General features: G+C 35.0%; 1 protein-coding gene and 2 long non-coding RNA genes across 4 annotated transcripts in view; 2 read left to right on the top strand and 1 right to left on the bottom strand.

The window, feature by feature from the left end:
* The window catches only part of LOC134678651 (uncharacterized), a 205,425-nt gene that overhangs the window by 1,164 nt on the left and 179,118 nt on the right, over window positions 1–25,143 (top strand). The window lies entirely within an intron of this gene.
* Window positions 4,789–25,134, top strand: LOC134678642 (protein obstructor-E-like). Its single transcript, XM_063537289.1, has 5 exons — window positions 4,789–4,942; window positions 10,430–10,624; window positions 23,260–23,463; window positions 24,485–24,698; window positions 25,010–25,134. Exons 1-5 carry the CDS (start codon window positions 4,900–4,902, stop codon window positions 25,065–25,067), a joined length of 714 nt encoding a protein of 237 aa, XP_063393359.1. The 5' UTR covers window positions 4,789–4,899; the 3' UTR covers window positions 25,068–25,134.
* Window positions 14,360–16,342, bottom strand: LOC134678649 (uncharacterized). 2 transcript variants are annotated; one of them, XR_010100219.1, is made up of 6 exons: window positions 16,203–16,342; window positions 15,961–16,112; window positions 15,750–15,846; window positions 15,522–15,605; window positions 15,298–15,364; window positions 14,360–14,937 (listed from the first exon to the last, which is right to left on the bottom strand). It is a non-coding gene; the product is annotated as an uncharacterized LOC134678649 (long non-coding RNA). The 2 variants fall into 2 exon arrangements; XR_010100218.1 differs by having other exon boundaries at window positions 15,522–15,846; window positions 16,203–16,339.

Raw genomic sequence — 25,143 nt, 5'->3', positions numbered from 1 at the left:
GAACGTGGTTCGCGGTAGGCCCTCTGCTAGATGCTGTATAGATTGATGGTTTCGATCTTTTATCATGCGACCGCATTAAGACTGGGATTCGAAACCGTTAACGTAACGTTTCTTATAATTATCCATGATGTTTTAATTATATTATATATCCATTAGTCAATTAATGATATCTTGTCAAACGTGTTATTTATTTATACACTTATTTAATAGACTCGAATAATGGTAGGTATTTAGTGGTTGATTTATTATTTGACATTCATACCTACACAGAATTTCATCTTGTTTGAGGACGTCCCAAATAATTGTCATAGTTATTTTTTTGCTCGAAATCCATCATATCGATATACTCTATTTCTTGAAACTGGCCATCAAATTAATACTTTTTATTAGTGATGTACCGACTATTGATTTGGCCGACTAGCCGACTAGCCGACTAATCGGCACTCGAATGGCCGATTAGTCGGTTGACTAGTCGGCCAGATCATTAATTTCGTATAAGTTCAGGTGATGCGTTGCGGTATTCCTATATTAGCTTGGCTAAAAGGTGTTCTCTACAGGTTCAAAGACCTATCACAAGAATACTCGTTCAATTCTGTCTTTCTTTTATTTTATTTTGCGATCCTGAGCAGACCGTCAGTCGGTACAACTTGTAGGAGGTATTTCCAACGCTCTATTTCTCGTACGTAGTCGCCAGTTAAGAACCCATCCCCTGTGGTCAGCGTCTTTACGAGTAACGTGCCCTATTTATAAGTCTCTAAATTTTGCAATAACATTAATAGTTCCCCATGCCTCCACCATTAAAAAAAAACAAAAACAGAATTATAATAAAATCCTTTAAGTATAGAACTTGGCCATGAAATTACACGAGAATCAGTTGAGATCGACCTGTAGAGGAAAACACCAGCCCACCACCATACGATAACGATCAAACGGTCAATTATATGAACAAAAACATTCACACCCTGAATAGGTATTTTGGTAAAATAGACATAAAACATATGGTAAATATTGACTGTTGGTTTCTTTTTTTCTGTTTTTCTTTCACTAATAAAGTGCCGACTAATCGGCCAATTTTGCCGACTAGTCGCCGACTAATCGCCGACTACAAATGTGGCCGGATAGTCGGCTTTCCCGACTAGTCGGCGACTAGTCGGTACATCCCTACTTTTTATATATAACTGAGTTTACATTTTGTGCCGCCCTTTTCGAACACAATTGTTATTCTTAGACCGCTACAGTCAACCACATTAACAGGTCACACGTTTTAGGCATATGTAAGTTATGCCGTTATGTTATTATAAGTCCTCGTAGAGGGACATTCATTGTTCGAGTACCATTTCTGAGAAATAAACTTAAATATGCGGTTTTTTAAATTTGGTATATTAAAATACGAGGACCGGGCCGATTTTTTAATTTCTAGCGCTCGGATTTCGTCACTCGAAATTCGGTGGAAAACGCCTAATGCTGATTGTCGACATACGAGCGATATAAATTGGGAATCTATTTAGTGGTATTGAATTGACCACTCGTTTTCAATTCTATTAGTGGAATTGAAATGCCTGGTATAAGTTGTGGAGATATTATTGGACGAAATACACGAAATCGAGCGGTCGAAATTTGATTGGCCATTCTACTACCTAGCTTATATGTACAAATGAATTTTAATATTAAACCAGACTGAATGTGCGTCAATGTATTTCAATTCAAAGGTTACTATAGCCGACCACTGACTAACAGTCCGCCGGACGGTATCGGCATGTCAGTTATAATAAAATTTGGACAGTTCAGAATAACTGACAGGCCGATACCGTCCGCCGGACTGTTAATCAGTGGGCCCCTTTACACCCTAAAAGTCTGCATGTTCCTTATATGGTCCATATTTACAGAAAATTGCCCATATCTATAACGAGCTAATATCTAATATCTAATATATAATCTTAGAAACTTCGGAGCTTAAATCCATATTGTTATAGAGACGGACCATTCTGCATGGCGTTTGCAATGACATTAAAAGTAATCCTGAGAGTAATGAGGGATTCAAGTATAACGCCCAAGACGAAATAATTTAGATACCGTGTGCAAGAAAGAAGAAATCGTGTCCTAGAATAGAAAACTACAACTTTGATCCCTCCTAGCAGGGAAGAAAATTGCCACTTTAATCCCTCATTGCGGGGAAGAAAAAGCCCTTTTTCGAATACCTACGTGATGTGTAAAGTTAATTTATCATGTCAGTGCGTAACGACTCGCCTCGGTCCGTACTCGTAGCAAAGGGCCTACGGGTAACACCGAAGTTCGCAAATTGCGGGCATTTCTATTACATACTTATTTTCATGTAAGAAGTACATGAGTACACTATATCTATTTGTAAGTCGAATACTCATTGCGCTATTTAAACGTGCGACAGCTAACATTTATACACTCTTATGTTACCTTCTTGGCTGTTACTCCAAATTGAAGCTTCTGCTTTATTAAATAAAGTCAATTTTACCAATCATGTTGTTACGAGGTTGACTGAGTCCTTGCATGGGCTTTAGGGCAATGAACTTTGGCGTATGTAAACCACCATAATACAAATTTGTCACGAGTGTCATTGTTAAGTATGACGGAGTTGGAGTCATACTTAGGTAGAATAATATATGGGTACCTAGCATTTCCGTAAAAGGTTTTGATGCCCTACATTAATAGAGGTATTGTAAATTGATATTCTAAGAACTCGCAAGGTTTTACAAAATATTACTTACCTTTGGGGGTCTGTGTATGAAGCAGGGGGCTCAAACCCCGATAAGATACTGTATCGTCATGAAGTAAAATAAGTGTTCCGTGAACAAAGTTTTGTACGGAACACTAAAAAGCCAGAGAGAGAGCCATTGAGCTTTCAGTTGGGCTGCGAATACTCCGAATATACATATACTCGTACCATAGACAAAGGAAACCATAGACCGTTCTCTCCTTGTCTTGAAAAATTAACTCGTATAAATATCGGCAGGTGGCATTATGAGCCTCGTTCGAAAAAATAAACAGTTGAAATAGATGATTATCGTACTTTACTGTAGAAAAAAATCATTTTCATTTATTTTTTGCATTATTATGTAAAATTATTGTCACTCCATACACGAGATAACAAATTCTCTTTCGATATTTTTTAAACATGAAATTATACGAAGTCGTATAAGTACTTCCATCTCGTACAAAACGTCCCAAAAAATGACAATACGTAATACAAAATGGCTGATGAAGCGTTTCATAAAATATAAGAATCACCCTTTTAAATTTTATTTCATTTTAGGCACTGGTCCCACCGCGAGCTAGTAAGCTATGAGCTATCGGCTATAAACACGAACAAAAGATAAGCACTCCCGTGTAAATAAAAGAGACACGGCGATATTTATAGCTCACCGCTGGGCGAGTAACTATAAATATCGCCGTGTCTCTTTTATTTACACGGGAGTGCTTATCTTTTGTTCGTGTTTATAGCCGATAGCTCATAGCTTACTAGCTCGCGGTGGGACCAGTGCCTTAGTAGTGCTTGACTCTTTTAGGCCTTTTTAGTATACTTTCATTTTAGTACTCTACATAAAACTTTGTTTACGGAGCACTTAGGTTTTTGGAAATAGGTTAAACTTATATTAAATATATTAAGAACGGGTCACTCACGTATTTTAAGTCGAAAAACGCTCGACATGTTAATATATGTATGTATGTATGTATATTTAATATGTCTGTGTCTCACGGAAGTTTTGTTATTAAAATAGGTTAAACTCGTTTTTCTTGGAGACTGTTTTACGTAAATTAGACCCATAATTTGGAACAGTTATAAATAACAGCTGCAACTAATACTGTAAATAAATAAGTCGAAATTCTTTCAAAATTTAGGGGCTTGAGAGGGGTAAGATCAATTTATTTTTTATTTGGGTGAATCGTGTGGAGTACCAATGATACCATTAGAAAACCTACGAAAATTGAGTCGATGGAGTGATTTTAGGTTTAATTTATTCGTGCAGTAGTTTCGATAAAAATGCATTTAACCTCTAAACTTCGACCCTGCGCGGAACTCCGACTTTACCTCTTCAACCTTCACACTCTGATTAAAGTAGAGCGTCGGGTATGTGTCTTTGATAATTTAAAGCATTTGAAGTTAGTGTCAATGTTATAGTTCGTTTTTTTAGCATTAGAAAGAACTTGCAAGAAGGTAAGCGATCTTGACATGTCTTTTAATTGAAAAACGCTTTTTAGAACCAAAAACTATTACTTATGAAAGCAGAAGAATATAAATGATCGTATTAGATTCATAATTGTTACATTATTTGCCGTAACCTATTTTTAAAATGTGTTTTTCAATTAAGAGACACATCAAGATTGTTTACCTTATTTCTAATGCTAAAAAAAACGTACTATAATTCCGGAAAACAATGAATAAAAAAAAATAAAGTAGAATTTAATTTTTATTACCAAGCAATAAATACGTAAAATTCCTAAATTGCATCTTGTTTGCAACAATCCTCCATTAGCCACAAATCTTTAACATTATCAATTACAATGTCCGGTGATATAATGGCGGATTAGTTCCTAAAGTGGCTTCACATACAGCATTTCTGTTACGTCTGCCGCATGATGCAAATACTTAGTTAACGACCTCATCAACTGATTAACACCGCAAATATTTTAAACTGTTTCGGCTTGTACTCTGACCGAGCACGACCTAAAAATATGCTTTATGGAGTAGGGAATACGGTGTAGGGGCCTGCATTTGTGGGATGCAAGAACTATACCGGTTTGCCGCGAAGGAAGAAAAGGCGCGCGCTGCTGCGTCGTCCGTCAGTTGCGCCAACGCCGGCACACCCGTCGGTTAGGAATCTAGTCAATTTTTTTAAAATATATTTTTAATTACAAAAGGCCACCATGAAAGTGTTCATCGTTATGACGGCGGTCGCCGCTCTAGCCAGTAAGTTTATTTTTTATTAATGCATCGCGGGATCGTAAAGCTATTGTGCGTAAAACTCGCAATATTTAGCTTTATTGGTCTATAATGAGCTTATTTATTATGACTTTGGCGAATTTTTTTATCTTTCATGCACTTTTAAATGATTTTGAACATGCTGTTTTCATAGCAGGAAAAAGACATCAACGCGCTTTAAACTTTATTGTGATACTTAATTATTATTTTTTATTTGAGAGAGTTACATTAGTTTTTATAATATTAGGAGGAGTGGATACAGCTGACTTTTAAGAATGCATTGAAATTATCAGTAACTCTAAACAAACACATTTCTCTACTTTTATCTCTAATACTGAGATAAATAATTCGGAAAACATAACAACTATAGGCACTTAAGCAATTTTGGACATTGTAGGGTAACTTTACTAATACTTAGATTACAACTTAATAAAATTAAATAAATATATTAAGTGTGTTCCCCATAGTAACATAAACTAGTTTTGTGACCTTTATATCGGACGACAAAATATTGCGAAAAGATTATATAACCTGACCCCAATGGGCGGCAACTATATGATTACATAAATACGTGGAATTGGCCCGATCAGGCACCATAACCAATAAAATCTGCATACCTATAAAAATACCAAAATGGAATAATCTACAAGTAGGTAATTTTGTGATACAACAACGATTATAAATACTTGGATTTAAATATATTATCGGTAAAAGCTACATTGTTAAAAATAAATCTTAGACCTAGATATCTATATAACTTTTTTTTATTGAATTGTTAGCAATTATTAAGTGATGCGTGAATGTTAAAAAAACCGACCGATGAAATTTTGTATTAATATTTTGACCATTTTAATTTAAACCGATTTAAACAGTCCGGATTAATGCAAAGGATAATTTAAGAAGTCAGAGTAATTTTAATATATTAAGTTGCTTTTATAGAATAGATACCACGATATGCACATCCACTGAAACCGTTAAACATATGATCAATATACAATATACCTTTACTAGTGTCCTCAATTCTATTTTACAGCATTAGTATTCCGTTTGACATCTAGATTTTGAAACCAATAACTATGAAACTGTGCCAAGCAGTTGTTAGGACCTTCTACGATCAAACCAGACCACGTATAGTGCAATGTAACATATTTGTAAAGTTCATTGAACTCCAAAAAGTACTTGACGGTTGTGCTCCGACTAGTAATGAATTAGGTGCATTGGGATTACTTAGGAAACCCGTTATCTACATATCCCAAATTCATAAACACGCTACAAACCTCAATTAGCTAATAATCGTGTGTCTTTATCTGACATTTTGACTTGAGGAAAGGCATAAAATATATAATAATTTAACTAAATCAGCCGGCGTAATATGGATAGCTTTATCCATCTTTATCCACGTGATAAAATAACTGTCACTGTTTAACACCGTGGGATAGAAAGCGACGGACACCGTTTTATCACGCTATCACGTAGACAAGAACGACCATCATATTCGTACAGGTCCGTAGAGTTTTATCATTTTATTAGACAAGTAGAATTAAATTTTGGCTACCTGTTGTACGCCTCTACAACAACGCTTAAATACAAGTAGATACGTAATTAAGTTTTGAACCATGCAGACAGGCCATACAAATCGTGATGCTTTTGAGGTCACACAACATGGGTCGTGTCACACGAAACTGTCTGTCCATTTCATTTAAATCTAGAATGCGTATCTCTACCTATCAGGGCAACATGAATAATGTATGGAAATAGTCACGAGACTTTTCCTAGCATCTGTTATCCTGGGACATTTTTCTTTTCGTTTGGCGTATGCCGATGTGCCATTGTTATCTAGGCTAGACTCCCTGGTATACCTACGCATTCCTGTGTTTATAAGTGTAAGATTCCATTCACTCATTGGTCGTTACATTGCAAGATCTACCTATATAGTGTTTAGCAAGCTTAACTTCATCCATCATCAGTCTGCACTATACACGTCCCACTGCTGGACTGGCGTCATCTCATTGTTTATGTGGGAGAGATAGCCACCATGATAGCTATCTAACTTGTTAAAGAATAAAATAATTCAGAAAATTCGAATTAATCCGAAGTTACCCCAATGCACCGTGTATAGGTATGCAAGTTTTCTAATGTGTGACGTGGCATTTAATCGGAAGCTATAAGGCCTATAAGTACCTTTATTCTAGAAGAGTAGTTTGTTCTAGAATAGCAAGTGAGTAGTTACGTTTTTAATTAGTGAGTGTTAAACCACATTTGAATGATCGATAAAACAAAACTATAAAATTATAGGTAGATTGTATTGCACTAGAAGCGTACAGGGTTTGGAAATGCAAATTGCATTTCAATCATGTACTTTTTGTAAGAATTTAGAAAACGGACTAGAAAGTTTTATAAAAGAAAACCAACAAACTGGCTGAACGAACGGAATTTAAAAAAAATACACTAAAACCTCCGAATTCACCGAGTGCACCGGTGCATTTGTAGCACATGAAACATCTAATTATGAACCTAAATACAAGGACTTAAAGCGCATTATCATTGTGGTAACTAAAGAAAATTGTCTGGTTCGACATTGACATTCACTTGTTTCTTGCAATTAATTTCTATAGGTTACGTACCACGAATCGGTTGGTAGCCAATGTCAGTAGTTTTGTAGTTTATTTTTGAGCTTTATTTGAAATATAGTTCGTCGACTCCGGTTCTTGCGTGCTTTAGTGTACAATGGAGTTGCGGTAAAAGTTGGTGTCGACACCCGTATTTAAATTTACGCAAATATTGTAAGTTTTGCAATTCAAATTGTTGTTTTCCGAGCTCTAATGGGCCTTTGCAATAAACTTATGACATTAGTAATCATAACTTTATAATGACTATTAAAAATTTTAAACGAGTGTTAATTAATTATCAAATTAAAGTATAAATTGTATACTAATCCGTAATGATTTGGAAATAATAATAGTAATTTATTTCTATTTAATAAAATTTATTGCACATCACTAAAGGTTAATACTAACGTTAAAGTAATTATACACCTAAGTATACCTTTTATACATTAGGTATCCTGTTTTCCATTTATGTGTTAATCGATTTTTTATTTGGCATTAATGTTACGCTTTCACCTAAGATGATATCGATGCTTTTAAAACTTATAGGTAACCAACTCTATTTGCGTTAATCACTAACCGGTAAAAACGTGACGTTAATAAATTATTCAAATTATACGAATTTGAATTAAATGAGTGTGGATATTTGCATAATTAAACATTAACGTAAAAGGATCCAATCTTTTATTGATTTGAAGACGTCTTTATGCTTCTTCTAAAATACAAAATGTCTTTTTACTCTTAATTAAAAATACTCTGAGATTTGTGATTGTCATACATGGTCATTACTAGTTAAACTTTACTGAGTCAAAATTACTGAATCGGTTCCATCATAAACGAAGTAAAATATCTGACAATACCCAATACCTAGAAAGAAAGTCATCGTCTCTGGCCGATTGTCATATGTTTAAGGTCAATCCCGAATTTAAAAAGTTAGAATAAGGAGCGATCAGCCAAGGGTCACTCCGGAGGCGCCTGGCTGCAACGCTGCATGTTGTAACTGTTCACTTTCACTTTGTTGCGTCACGCGTTGCGATAGAGTCGATATAATCGTGTGTTAACAATGCATCTGCGTGCTATTAGGAAACTCGGGGGATCGTTCCGGAGATCGCCTGAACGAATCGTGAGGCTATCAGTCTTTGACGCAGTAACGTACGGGATACGGTTATAGGAATGCATAGTTATAGAACCAGGGTACTCGTACAGAGACATATTTAGTATACATGTCGATTTTACATATTTGTATATGCAGTTTCATATAATTACCATATCAATTAAATACCTACCTTTAGTCGATTTTTATGTAGGGTCGTGCAATTAGACCGCCATAGATATATCTTCTCCATGCCTATATACTGGCGGATTACTGGCGGGAGATGGCACAGGATCGAGACAATTGGCGTGTACTCGTGTCGGAGGCCAAGACTCATTTTGGGTCGCTGCGCCATTAAAGTAAGTAGATATATCTTCTAAGAAACACAACCAGGAAATTTATTTTAGAGTATCTGTGTAATGGTTTAAACAAATCCTGCTTTGTTGGTAGGGATAAGTGCCCATTAGCAACAGATTGGTAAGCGGTTAGGTGTTCGTTCAAATATTACATGTAGGCACTGAACAGCACGATGCCTCGATGATATAATAGCGTTGTGCAATTGGCTCTTAACGTGGTAAATAATAGCTACCGGTCACGATATTCCCATTTTATCAATCTGCTTATAAATTACTTAGTATAAATCCAACAGGTTACGACAAAAATGGAGTTTATTTACTAAGTTTGAAAGTTAAGGAGAATAAGTAGTTTTGATAACCATAAATAGTTCTCTCCAATCAAGTTTTTCCAAATATTTCATTTAGATTTGATGGACCGCTACGATAAAAAAAGACTTAAATTATTATAAATTTCGTCTATCTTTACATTCTTAAAAATGTACAGATTAGCCGCAGGATATTTTATACTTAAGGGTCAGAGACACAGATTACATGAATTCTGAAAAATAGTAATCAGTTAATCACCAAATTAGGCCAACTTTCATTTATGGCACGACTTGTTTTTTTTAACGTGTTCTGGGTTCTTGCGAAACGCCCATTGAGATGATTATACACGCGTCTACGTAAGGAACAAGCTGAATACGAATCGACCGGTTCTCGTTGCAATGTTTCGACTACCGAACCTTTAAGTTCCAGAATGTTAAAGCACATGTTTATTAAGTAATGCATGTCATTCCAAAGAGCATATGTTTTTGCATATGCAAAGAGGGTACCTAACCTATTTTAGAGAGGGTTGAGGATTAAAGACGATCGCATTTTGTTTAATTCTTCGTTGCAAAACTCACAGTACCTAATTTTAAATAAACGCAGCATATTCTCTGTTACATAAGTTTTAATTAACAAATTTTATATTAATTTACAATGCTCATAGTATTGTACAAGCGAATAAGTTTTGTGGTATAATTGTAAACAATTTACACATGCAATTGAGAAAAGAAATTGCAATATGTGCCCTATCTAGTTCTACATTGCAAAATCTCTCAATGATAAGAAAGTAACTAACGAATCACTCCCTGTACTGTGTTGGCATAATTCATCTTAGTCATCTAGGAAATCTGACACCCACACGGATTAAAGTCTCTGGTTTCTATTGTTACGAAATCGTCTGGAGCCTACACAATGTTTAGACACGCAGGCGTAGACATCGGTGGCTTACTCTTACAGCAATACGTATATACCAAAATGAAGACAGATTATACTGAGCGATTAATTCAATATCTAGTTATGAAAGGATGTCTACAAAATCGGTACCTGTCTTATAATTCACGGGAACTTTAGATTTGGTTGAAAAACTAATCCTTATTTTTTTTTCTTTTTCTAGACGCCCAATTCAAATGCCCGGCGAAGGATGGCCAGTACGAAGATGATCGGCAATGCGACAAATTCTACGAGTGCGTCGACGGCGTGGCGACCACCAAGCTGTGCCCTGACGGCCTCGTGTTCGACCCCACCATTAGGAAGATCAACAAGTGCGACCAGCCCTTCAACGTAGACTGCGGCGACAGGACCGAGCTCCGTAAGTACCTTTACCCGCTTTTGTTGTTGACAGCCCCTTTATCTTAAAAGAAGTACAGTCAGCGTCTAAAATCAACGCACCAAAAGTATTTGTCACCGGATAATACTAATCCGAATCGAGATTAAATCTCTACAGTTCATGTAGAGATTTAATGTATGTAGCTGTTCAACGTGTAGACACATAACATTTTTAGTCAAGCAATTTAATTGAGAAGGTAGATACTTTTGACGCATAGTCTGATCCGCTACTAGGTGACAACCTGACTAGATTGTTCAAGCTTGTTTAAATTCATGAGGGACTGGGAAAAAATATGAGAGATGAAATCAGGGGGACATTTTCAGGACAGGATTTCCTAGTAATTACGTGATTGTTTGAAAGGACAAAGACAGAAAAAATCACGTGACGAACGGAAAGTTTAACGTTGAATCGACCGCATTTCCGCCTTTTCAATGAGATACTTGCAACTAAGGTCATTCAGTATCTATAGTCTTCTATAAAAATATAAAAACATATTTCTGAAGGTTGATTTTATAGACGCAACTATTTGAGTGACGCATCCCTACTTTCGAACCGAGACATTCGGAGTCTAATCAAACACGAAGGTAATTAGTGACAGGGTCACTGCTATGTTAGTTAAATAACTAGCATACGTTATAAACTTTATGGACACTTGAGACTATGTACGCTTCTAGTCGGCCTAGAAAGGCAGCGGCGCACGGCGACCTCTTGTCAAAGGTAGACGGGACGCCTTCTCTTTACATTGTATAGCCTTATATTGCTCCCAGCGTATGTATATTACAAGCGTATGTATAAAGAATTACATAAACTTAAGGCTAGCTAGCACATGTACTCTTTTGAAATATAAGAAGAACGTTTTGTAATTTAAATTCTAAACGATCGGTCTTGAGTGTAAAGGCTAAGGCTCACTCAAATGCTGACTCATTTACTTTTTTTAGTCAAGTGCAACGTTCAGCTTGCATATATTTACTTTAATGGCCAAAATGCTTGAAACATTTTGTCACCTCGAACATCCAAAGATCGTAAATGTCAACGCATAATTTATTTGCAATGTCGCATCAGGGTATGCAATCTGCCCGTGCGATTCCGTGAATTGAATATTAATGTGTTGCATCCAAATGCTAACTATGTATACGTTTAGGAATGTTTTCTTAGTTTCTTTTTATTTCGTTACCTACTTCTTTCTATATAGCGACATTTGGCTCGAGTAAATTTATCAAGAGAAGTTAAACTTCTGATAACAAAATTGGGAAAGTTCGACACCAAGTAGGGTTACACATTTGTGTTTCCAACATTAGATAAAAAATATATTTGAATAACGAACATTCGTTGTTGATTTGCATCTACAAAAATACTCAAGGTATACAGAGTTACCCAAAACCAGGCCTTGGAAAACAATTGACTGTATGTTTTTATTTTTATTTTCAACTATTGACGAAATTTCCTGCCCAGCGTTTTTGCGTAAAACTATTTTAATTCGGCCTTGCAGGCTTACTATTCTATTTACTATTTGTTAGCTTAAAATACTTGGGAAAAGTACCAAGAAAGCGTTCGAGTTCGGAGCTGACGTAATAAGTATGCTGATTTCGATACGTAATCCAGTTTTTAAAAGTCACCCATTTACCTTGATCGTGTTAAAGTTTTAAATTAATAAATGTTTGTTAATGATTTCGGCGAGAAAAGGTTTCGAGGCTGTTTCCTGTTGAAAACAGGATATTTCTTCTTTTTTTAATACTCGCTTGCCAACCTTCCATTAATTATGGCGACCGGCAACACGAAAGTGTGAATTCATATGACTTTAGTAAGGTCATTGTCTGGTTTAAATGGTTCGACCCAAGTGGAAAATTTTGTTGAGAGCCTTTTCTAAAAACAAATGAGAACATGATTGGTTGCTTTTCTGATGGCTTCCATATAAAATACTCATACTGACCCCAGTATATTATGCACACTTGGCCTATAGCGTTCCATTTATATTTTATAGCATTGAATTTCCTTCGAGATGTTGCAATTTGTAACCATTGGGCTATTTAGACGGCGCGCGAACTCGCATGCGATTTTAGTTACATTGCGGATTGTTGGTTACATCCAATTCAACTGACCGATCATAAACCGCAATGTAATGAAACTCGCATCGTCATCGTCTAAATCAGCGGTCGGTAACCTTTTAGCAGCCAAGGGCCACATAGTAGTTAACGGGGTTGACACGGGCTGCACTTTGGTAATATTTGTGACTTTACACTGTTAAAAATATTCAGGGAATTTTACATAATTTTAGGGCAACTTTCGTTGCCCTAACTTTTCTGTATTTTTACATAATTATGTAATTTTACAAGGCGTATGTAATTTTACATATCGACCTGATTTCATTATTATGTAATTTTACATTTATGTAATTTTACATAATCAAACAAATTGACGGTTATGTAAAATTACATTTATGTAATTTTACATAATCATACTGTCAGATATGTAAAAATCTCACTTATGTAATTTTACATAATCTGTAAAATCTCATTTATGTAATTTTACATATCCGTAAAATTTCACTTACGTACTTTTACATTTTTTTCGGTAATATTACAGGGTAATTGTATGTTTTGTTACAAATTTCGTATGTATAAATACATAAAGTTTGTGTATTAGTAATGATTTTTATGTATGATTATTATGATTAAAATGATTGCCTTTTACCAATAAAACATCTGAATCTGAATTACATTTTATTCAGTAATATTACCGAATTATTATGTATTTTGTTACAGATTTCATGTGTGAAATTACACCAACTTAATGTATTATTAATGTTTATTGAGTATTTTTACTTTTTATTCGGTAACATTACACAATTATTATGTGTTTTGTTACAGATTTCGTATGTAAAAATACATTAAGTTTTTGTATTATTAATGATACTTTATGTATATTTACATTGTATTTGGTAATATCACAGAAGTAATATGTGTTTTATTACAGATTTCGTATGTGAATTTACACAAAGTACATGTATTATTAATGATTTTTTTAAGTATTTTTCCTTTTTATTCGGGAATATTACCGAATTATTATGTATTTTGTTACAGATTTCGTCTGTAAAATTACACAAACTTTATTTATTATTAATGTTTTTTTAAGTATATTTACTTTTTATTCAGTAATATTACAAAATTATTGTGTTTTATTACAGTTTGCGTATGTGATTTTACCACAAACTTTATGTATTTTTAATGATTTTTAAGTATTTTTCCATTTTATTCGGTAATATTACTGATACAATTTATGTATTTTTACATAAGAAAACTGTGATTTTAAATATGGGCAAGGTAAAATTACTTGTTGTTTGTGTATTATTACCTGTAAAATTAGGTAATATTTCATGTTATTAGGGGATATTTTTCTGTAAAATTCAATACAAATTCTGTACATTTACGGTAATTCTCCGGATTTAGTTATTAACCATTCGTTAGTTTTTTTTCTTATGTATTTTAATTAATGCAGCCTGTCTGCAGACTGCATTTATTAAAGTACATAAGAAAACAAATACCAACTTGCTAATAGCAAAATCCTGAGAATTATCGATAGCATGTAAATGTACAAAATTTGTATTGAATTCTTTAGGAAATATCGCCTAATAACATGTAAAACGAACTAATTTTATCAGTCATAATATACAAACAACAAGCAATTTACAGTTTGGAGGTTATTTAATAAAAAACAAAATTACAAAGAAATAAATTTATTGAATTTCACACACTCAAATTATAGAGCACACGCGTATATACACGTCTACGTGCATATTATTATTATTTATTCTGTGACAGAGTACAAAAAGTAGAAGACATATACGACACTATAAATTATATCTTATGTACATAAGTACTTCTTATGAATTAGTCTTATAAAAGTTTCGGTTAATAAGGCCTATGTGAATCTAATGCGTGAAACCTATACCATTTCAAGTAACGAATTGTCTGAAAATGTTTGTTACTGACATTAATTATAGTTAGTTTTTTTAGCATTAGAAAGAACTTGCAAGAAGTTAAGCGATCTTGACATGTCTTTTAATTGAAAAACGCTTTTTAAAAATCAAAAACTATTACTTATGACTTCCTTCTTTAGGATTTATTTTAATAAAAATATACCTTTGTATAAATTCTAATGTGTTTTGACAGTCCACTGGATATTCCATATTCAAGTTGCAGTAAGCCGCCATCAATAGTTGTAACGACGTAGGCAGAATCTGTTTCGCTAACAATCGTTTTTTCTACCAGCAAGTAATATAATTATATTTTCATTATCTGTGGACAAAAAACATAATGGTTAAAACAGGTAATATAATAGGCCCCCAAATTTAATACTTCCTCCTCAAATAAGATAATTTATCGTATTACGTTAAGTGGCACTACTAGTGAGTAAGGGTACAAGTCTCGGGCAGCGCAGTTTTAAAAGGGTGTAAGTTCCATGCCCCTTTTACAACTAAGCTGCGCGACACTTGTACCCTTTTTCACTAGGGCCACAGGTTTATTCAATACATTTACGTTTTAACACTGTATGTTTCATATAGATTATATTATGATTAATTATAAATTATATGAAACATACAGTGTTATGCTTCGCAGGTAAGGCATTTTATCATTGTAATAATAATTAAGTCTCACCTAAAAATACAATGTTAGGCGCAGCTATTTCGGATAGCTCTGCAACTTGAACCCTGGTTAATGGTTCCTGGAAAAGAAAAAGTTAATAAGATTAGTAAATGGAACTACTATATTTAGGATGGTACCTCATCTGGAAGAAAATGGATTATGAATTATATCTTGGGTATTGCTCTCCCTCTATGTGACGGATGATCAAAGTAGCGTGGGCCTATGTTGCACCAAACCTGAGTTCCACTAGGTACAGCCAGGGTTCAGCATCAGCTCTATCTTGTCAACTTCAAGCGTCAAATTTTTAAATTGACATCATACTGCAAAATAAATGTGGTTTGAGTCAGCACATTAATGCTTAACAGTAGGTATCCAATTATAGTCTATTCTACAATACACTACATTCTACAATTACACAAAAAATATTTCATTACGAAAAGTCAAATTAATTTAGATTTACTCACCTTTTTCAATGATATTTTTTAAAGTTGGGTCCATTATTGGAACAGCTTTCTTGATTGTTTGGTCTACTGACCAAATTTTAATAACGGGCATGTTTTACTGTAAGAGAATAACACAATTTATTAGTGTTGGTGACTATTTAATTAACCTACACAATCAAGCATGTACTAATATCGTTTTAAATTTAGATGTACTTAGCTAATAAATACTTACATTTTTTTAATGGCATACGACGAAAGCGGCTGCTCCAAGATTTTGTAGATCAGGTCTGATCCACCCTGGACGTGGACAGGACACGATATCAACTGGACTTTGTAAAGGACGCCGAGGAAACCGTTACAAAAAAGGTGAACCGCGAACCCTTTCTGGAAGTACATAACGTTTTGAGGTCTAATGCAGATTTCACTAGATATTCGATGCAAGAAAGTAAAGGTATATCTAATACTTATATTTACCTGTTTTCTTGTATGCTATCTCCAATTTATTTACACGTTTACACAAGTACTACGTTCTACGCACAGCGAGTGAGCGAGCGCCATTTTGATGTGAACTCATGAACTGCGCAGCGCACAGCGCAGCTACGGGGGGGGTGCGCCTGACTAGCGATCGCGTGATCCATGTAGCTCGCGCGCCATTGGCGCGCGTTATAATATTGATCCGTGATTGGGTGTGTGCTAGTGCCGCACAAAATTCGTCCAATCCGCGAGTGCTAACGGATATGAATTCATATTTGAAGATTTATAGTTTATTTTTCGAAATTAATAATTAGGTACACAATTTTACCAATAATTGCTGACATTGGTACATATAAATAACATCGTAAGTTTTGTTGCTTCCAACTTTGATGCTGTAATTCACATTAAGGGGTTCCCTGGAGCCAATGAATGACCTATCTGAATCCCTTAGTTTTCTAATTTCTTTTTGGAGCTTATCATACGGTAAAGTTGAAAAGAATTTATGTACGAAATAGGTATCATTTGATATTTACCAATCGCTTTTCGGTGAAGAGGAAAACATGGTGAGGAAACCGGACTAATTCCAACAAGTTTCCTAGTTTCCCCTCTGGGTTAGAAGGTCAGATGGCAGTCGCTTCTGTAAAAACTAGTGCCTACGCCAATTCCCGGGATTAGTTGCCAAGCAGTTCCCAGGCTCCCATGAGCTGTGGCAAAAAGCTGGGATAGCGCGAGGAAGATTTATTATCATAGGGTAAAGTGCCCTATTACCAGCCACCTGCATTAATCGTTGAATAACTTTTATAATATGTCCAAAACTACACGGAATGTTTGTAAGTATACACGGTGTAATATGAGGAAACCGAATAGCTTTAACCACGCATTTCTGAGGTCAAAAGAAAGAAAAAATGTAAGATGAGTTTAGGTATACTTCACCAAAAAAAAAATTTTTGTTGTTGTTTTGTTTTTTCAATTTCTTGAATGTACATGTACATAAAAATAAATGTTATTTGATGTTGATTGGTAAACTTTTCACTTAAAATTGATTTTTACATTTTTTTTTCGTAAAACCTACTTTTTGCAAAGCGTTACTTGTCACTTTTTGATATCTATCAAGAAGGATATTTTAGACTACGTCCCATAGCAGCAACATCACCATCAAAAAGGTCTTTTACACTGTGTAACAATAAAAACTTGTTTTTTTTTAATTAATATTATCTCTGAAACTAGGCGAATTTCAAAAAAGTTTATAGGACATTTTTGTCTCTAAATATGATCAGGAATACGCAGTTAAAATTATTCGGTTTAAAATATTTCGGTTTCCTCATGTTACACGGTGTATTTGTCCGCGATTATCTCGCGTTTAGCTGAACCGATTTTGATGTGGTTTTCAGAAAAGTGTTTGTTACATTCGGGAGAAGGTATTAGTATACATAGAGCTGAGCTGATGCTGAACCCTGGCCGTACCTAGTGGAACCAGAAAAGACAAAACTGTGGAAAAATACAATTGGACAGCGCGGCAATGCCGCCAGCCTTCTTGGCACCCTGCCCAAAGGCACAGAGCTGGAGCCAGGTTTTTATTTATAATTTTAGTTTATATTGTAGTTAGTTGTAGCTTTATGTAGTTTTTAATTACATGTAGTTAATAATTTTTTGTAACATATTTGCTGTGACTTAATTTTTTAATAAAAAGAGACGTCATGATCGATTACCTTTTTTCTAATTGGGGCATTTTACCCTATCCCATATTTACTTAAAAATTAATTGGGAGGAAAACTAACTTTTTATCCCGCCAGGTGGGGGTGGCGAATTAGCGACTTTACCTCGCTTTGACATAAGAACTGTCAAACCACATACATTTTTTGTAAGTTATTCTATTCTTGTAAAATTTTCTCAAAAATGCCTATGTCTGATATGAATATTTGACATATTTATTTTTAGAGACGTCAAAGACGAACCCAAATAAATAGGTACCTACCTAGATATGTATGTAGATTTCGTATTAAGTAACTAAGTATTTCTATCTTTACATAATATGAATGAATCTATTTATCTTTAAGTAGGTATTAGTAGTAACGATGTGGTGTGAGCACAAACCGATTTTGCCTAAAATTAATTAGGTAAGTACAGTCACCTGCAATAATATGTTACTCTTCGAAGGCCGCAATAATATGTGACACGCTCGTATGGCTCTACAGATAAGGTCGTGTCAGATATTTTTGCGGCCTTTGAAGAGTAACATATTATTGCAGGTGACTGTACCTACTTACTAAGTAAGTACCTAAGTACCTTCTTAATTTCGACCGCACGGGCGGCATTCTCAGCAGGTTAAAACTTGTTCACGGAATTGTATTAGGGTATTCCACCTGTCCAGTTTCTGTTTCTTTGTCCAATGTGTGTTTTGTCTTTTGACATTTTGCTTGAGAGAGAGAGTGAGATGCCATGACATTGGACAAACATATCATTGGACACATTACCGCACCGCACCAAGGTCATTGCGACGCACCCATAAGTAAGACCTTGACAACAACCTTGACAATGTCCTTGGTGCGGTGCGGTAATGTGTTAGCACTGTTAGCAGCTTTATGGTAACATTCCATTTCTAACCGCAGCTGCACTACCGGTACTGAACGCGTCGCTGTCATTGTCAATTTCCATAGTAAAATTGACAGTAATGCAGCTGCGGTTAGAAATGGAATGTTACCATTAGGCATTAAGTAGTTTGTGTTCTATTCTATGTATGTAGGTAAAGGATAACTCACGCTCACGTTAGACCGGGCCGCATCCGGGCCGGAGCTTCCGGCGCTTAGGTACGTTTCTATGACATGACAGGCGAACACGGGATGCATTCCATAGAAAACGATGCGCCGGAAGCTCCGGCCCGGGCACGGCCCGGTCTAACGTGAGTCACCCTTAATGGGTACTCGTATGTTACCAGACGAACTCGCGGGCAAGAGCTAGGAATTCATAAATGTGAAAAAAACCGGACAAGTGCGAGTGGGACTCGCCCACCGAGGGTTCCGTACTTTTTAGTACTTATTCTCTTTATTTATTTTTCTTCTTAAGTTAGGTTAATTATAATATGAATATAAAAGTAAAATATAAAAACACTTACAAAATAATAAAAAAAAGTTATAAACACACAGTACTTATTTATTGTTATCACTCACACTTAATAATGAGAGAGTGAGATGCACTGACATTGGACAAAGAAATTGAATGCAAATTTGACAGGTGGAATACCACCCTAAGGGCCCCTTGCACCATTCCACTAACCCGGGGTTAACCGGTTAAATCTGGAGTTACCTTGGTTACCAGTACAATTTGACACTGGATTAACGGTTTAACCGGTTAACCTCGGATTAGTGGGACGGTGCAAGTGGCGCTAAGTTAGTTAAGTAGTAGTTTGGTATTTTTACTTTTATGCTGTTTAACTTGTTTGAAATAAAATAAATAAAAATGTAATGTAAAGACACACATTGAAATAGTAAATTTGCAGAAAATTAAAGAAATATTGGAAAATTTCATTGTATTGTTTTTAATTTTACTGGCATTTTTCTGAATATTACATAATAGATAAGTAAATTTACATAAAAAAAAATTCACGAAAGTAGGTAAAATCACGACACTTTTATGTAAAGTTCCCCGCGGTACGCGTGTTGTTTGCTGTTGGTGCTGTTGTTGATGTGTTGTTGTTGGTAATGTTGTTGTTGCTGTTGTAATTGTGTAGTAGTTTGTTTTCCAAAGGGAAAAAGAAATAAAGTTGTACTTTTGCTAGGACAAAAAGATCCGCTTGCGAGCACTTCATTCCTGCAGCTCGGCCTTCGGCCTCGCGTGTTTGGGAAATCGAAAAGGACGCTCCGGGCCTTCGGCCCTACGCGGAGCTCGGCCTTCGACCTTCGCTCTGCCGTGTCACGCCTAACTCCGTTAACTCGAGTTACATGAGTTACGAATAACCAGTCTAAATCGTCTTAAAAACCATTAAATATATATCTTCTATAAGAAAATTTTGAAAATCTTCATTATTTACTGAGAAAAGCATATGGCTAACTCATGTAACTTCATTTTTTTGCCGATGGCGTCAGGCACAACTCAGTTAACTTAAGTTGTATGACTGACACAACCAAAATATCAACATCGTTTCTTAAGTTACCGGAGTTAGGCATGACTGGCCGAGCGCTTGATTTATACGACAACAATATTCCTATAGTAATACGTGTCACGTCTGATCACGCGAATGTCATGTAACTTGACTTACATGACTTCGTGTGACCACTATAGTATGGAAGAGTTGATCATGCGGAAACATTTAATTCGAATAAAATGAAAACTATTCAATTATGCGAAACAAAAATTAAAGGGCCCAGTCTGTGACCATATTTCCTACATGTAGATTAGATAAAATAAAAAAATTACGACGAACCGTCAACGATAACAGCATTTGAATCTTTAAAACTTTAAACGTAATTATCTCGAAACTCGACTTTTAAAGTTACATGAGATGCGCGTGACACGGCAGCGCTGGGTTTCGAAGCTCAGCGCCGCGTTAAAAACTGCCAGGGTCCCTCTATGACATTTGGTCGAGCACCACCTAGGTCTGACCGTTTGGCCGGCCCGTCCAACATTTTTCTGACCGGAAGCGGTAGACCAAAAGTCGGAATTTTCTGGAGATCACGAGACCGCCCTCTATATGAAACTGTCAAAGTCTAACACACCACGAACCTCCTTCTGGGAGAACAATTGTGTCATCAGTCAGTCGTATTGCAGCTTTATATAATATAGAAAAATACGTAGATAATAAAATTATTTTTGTCCCTGACATTCCATGTAATTTTACAGATTTTATGTAAAAGTCCATTGTCTTAGTGATTACTATACAATACATATTGAATATGTAAAAAAAAACATATTCACGGCCTCCTTAGCCTATTAGTTGATAGTGACCCTGCCTATAAAGCAGGACGTCCCGGGTTTGCATCCTGGTCAGAGCATTTATTTGTGTGTCTATTATCACGTAATATATTTGTTCATCAGGAGTTATGGATGTTGCCTATGTATTCAAGAATGTATCGATTATACATTTATACCTAAAGTGCCCACAACACAATCCTTATTGAGCTTACTGTGGGACTAGGTTAATTTGTGTAAAATTGTCCTATATATTATTTATTTATTTTACCAGTAAATTTACAGAAAATATGTAGGTATACCATTAAGAAGATATTGGTAAATTTCATTATATTGTTTGTAATATTACTGACATGTTTCGGAATATTACATAAGACTTAAGTAAATTTACATAAAAATGTATTTTTCAAAAGAAATAATAAATTTGCGAGATTTTTATGTAAAATACCCGTTCCAATTGTTAAAAATCAAGTGTAGTATTACAGATATTTATGTAAACGGGCATTTCTTAGTGACTATTACATATGTATCGTGTAAAAAGACCCATTTGAACAGGAAGTTTACAGAAAATTTATAAAATTAAAAAAATGTTGGGAAATTTCATTGTTTTTTGTAATTTTTCTGATATTTTTCGGAATATTACATAAGAAGTAAGTAAATTGTAATAAAAATGTGTTTCTCAATAAAAAATGGTAAAATTACGAGATTTTTATGTCAAATTCCCGATTTAATTGTTAAAAACACATTAAAAAAGTATTTGTCCCAAAAGTTCCATGTAATTTTACAGATTTTATGTAAACGTTCATCTCTTAGTAATTATTACATATTTATTATGTAAAAATACCATTTAAACAGTAATTTCTACAGAATATATATGTAAAATGAAGAAATGTTGGGAAACTTCATAATGTTTTTTGTGATTTTAATGACATTTTTTGGAATTTTACATAAGACGTGAGTAACTTTACACAAAAATGTAATTTTCACAAAATTAGGTAAAATTATGAGATTTTTATGTAAAATACCCATTTTAATTGATATAAACACATAAAAAAATGTATTTGTCCCAAACATTCCATGTAATTTTACAGATTTTATGTAAACTTCTATCTCTTAGTGATTATTATATATTTATTATGTAAAGCGACACATTTAAACAGTAAATTTACAGAAAATATGTAAAATTAAAGAATTTTTTGGAAATTTTATATTATTGTTTGTAATTTTCCTGACATTATTCCGAATATTACATTACACGTAAGTAAATTTACACAAATATGTAATTTGAAAAAAAATTTGTAAAATTACGAGATGTTTATGTAAAATTCTCTTTTTAATTGTTAAAAACACATAAAAAAAAGTATTTGTCCCAAACATTCCATGTAATTTTACAGATGTTATGTAAACTTCCATCTCTTAGTGATTATTACATATATGTTATGTAAAAAGACCATTTAAACAGTAAATTGAACAGAATATATGTAAAATTAAAGAAATGTTGGGAAATTTCATAATGTTTTTTTGTAATTTTACTGATATCTTACGGAATATTACATAAGACGTAAGTCAATTTACATAAAAATGTATTTTTCACGAAAATAGGTAATATTGCGAGATTTCTAAGTAAAATTCCCTCTTCAATCGTAAAAAATACATACCAAAATGTATTTATCCCGAACATTCCATGTAATTTTACAGATTTTATGTAAATATTCATGGCTTAGTGATTATTACATAAATTTTATGTAAAACTACATAAAAATTATTGATTTTACCGAAAAAATGAAAAATTTACGAGAATTACGTAAAATGTCATATTTTTCCGTAAATTTCCCAGATTTTTCGGGAATTTTACAGGATTATGTAATTTTTTTGCATGTAAAATTACATAATTTTTAACAGTGTAGCAGTCGTTGTCGTTTGTCAATATTACACACAAAATAGGTAGGGAGGCTCGCGGGCCGCAAGCGAGAGGTTCGCTGGCCGCTTGTTGCCGACCGTTGGTCTAAATAGGGCTTAACCCTTTATAAGGCATAAGGGTGTCAGAAATTATGCAAAACTAAACTCTATCACTTTGAAACAAAGTTCAAAATCATGTGGGAAATTTATTTCCTCTGCCTTATAAAGGCTTAACATTCACGTGTCTCCACAGAGCCCCCCAAGCCGAACAGCCAGTGTCCGCGTCGCAACGGCTTCTTCGCGCACCCCGACGCGTCTGTATGCAACGTGTTCTACAACTGCATCGAGGGCGAGGCCACCGAGGTCAAGTGCACCGCGGGCCTGCACTTCGACGAGTACTCCGGGACGTGCGTGTGGCCCGATGCGGCCGGCAGGCAGGGCTGCAACGCGCAGGATAGTAAGTCAATTATTTAGAATAATATACCATTTACTTCAGTATAAGTACACAGTTATACAATACATACACAGAACGAAAAAAATGACGTCTAACTTGTACACTGTAATTACACTGAAAAAGGTGAACACTCAGCATAATGCCGGGTCCTACTGGAGTAGTACAGTCAGCCAAGAAATTGGTTTACCACTTTTCGACTCTATCAATCAGATGATAGAGTCGAAAAGTGGTAGACCACTTTCTTGGCTGACTATACTTGACGCTGGTCTTCCGTGAACACCTGTAGGGAGCGTAGCAGCTACCAGCTATTTATTAAGGTTCAACTCTTATGCTCGTGTGTTTTAAGTAGTCGATCTCGACATTCCGGATTGTAAAAATCACGCTTTACTTATATGCGTCGGATATTAGTATTACCTTCATAACTTAGGCATTATTAAGTCAAGTATATAACCATTTCTTTTTCGACCAATTAACTATATTTTAGTTTGAATGGTTTGAATATATCGATATCATGGGTTTAGTTTATATATAAAAAATCAACTGAATGTTGTACAGTCGACGACGTCAAAGATATGTTTACATTTTTCGCTTTATTATAAGGGAGTAAGGTGCATAAGTGTAATCATACCGCTCGATTCGGAAAATGAATTAGATTTCTACTAGATCTCTACTAGACCTCAACAAGTTACGATATGGATAATTTAAAGAATTTATAAGATCGATATGTCAAATTTGACGTTTCCGCGATTCTGGAGGTCCTCTTGAACGATTTCGACAAGTTATGACTTAGATATCCAAGTCACATCTAGTTGATGACTAATGTAAATCTAGTTGATCTCTATATCGTCTCTAGATCTTGTGATTATCTCGTTTCCCGAATACGCGTGTTAATCTTTCACACGAATTCGATTTTCAGAATCGAGCCGTTTGACGTCGACTGTACATCAACGCCCTTAAACCTTAAAGCAGACTATACGCAAACGCTTTTCCCGTCGTTAATAATAAATCTCTTCCAAACTTCCAGAGAAACTTAAGGACGGTTTCGAGTGCCCCAAGGAGACGCCCGTGGATCCCCAGGGTCAGCCCGTGGCCCACCCCAAGTTCGCCCACCCAAGCGACTGCCAGCGGTTCTACGTGTGCCTGAACGGTGTCGAGCCCAGAGACCTGGGCTGCCAGGTTGGAGAGGTCTACAACGAGGAGACGCAGAAGTGCGACGCTCCTGAGAACGTGCGCGGATGGTCAGTATCTAATAAGACCTAAAAATATTCCTACATTCCAACTGCAGGCTAGACATATTCCACGAGTTTAAAATAGGTACCAACAGGTTTCGTGTCAAGGCGTACCTGGAGGACAATTGAGATATTATGCTTCTGGTGTTCTATTAGTATTTTCTATCTTAAAAACTTTAAAAGAGTTCGTCTATTAGAAGGATACAATCAATTGGTCCTTCAAGCCATCTATTATTACACTTAAATTCCTTAATTAATAATCCTTTAAAGAATGCCTTCGTAAAAATAAGAATTATTATTTATGGTTTTTTTGTTTACAGTGAGGACTGGTACAAGGACTCCGAGGAGGCGGCGCCTGGTCCTAAGGCGAGGAACTAAACACTCATAGTGATATGCATAATATAGTTTCAATTTAAGACTTAATAAATGTTAAGTAAAATAAAAATATGTGTCT

The sequence above is a fragment of the Cydia fagiglandana genome, chromosome Z (genome assembly GCF_963556715.1).
Source record: "Cydia fagiglandana chromosome Z, ilCydFagi1.1, whole genome shotgun sequence".
Classification (NCBI taxonomy): domain Eukaryota; kingdom Metazoa; phylum Arthropoda; class Insecta; order Lepidoptera; family Tortricidae; genus Cydia; species Cydia fagiglandana.
Note: the sequence above shows the minus strand (reverse complement) of the source record. Positions and strands in the feature narration are given on the sequence as shown.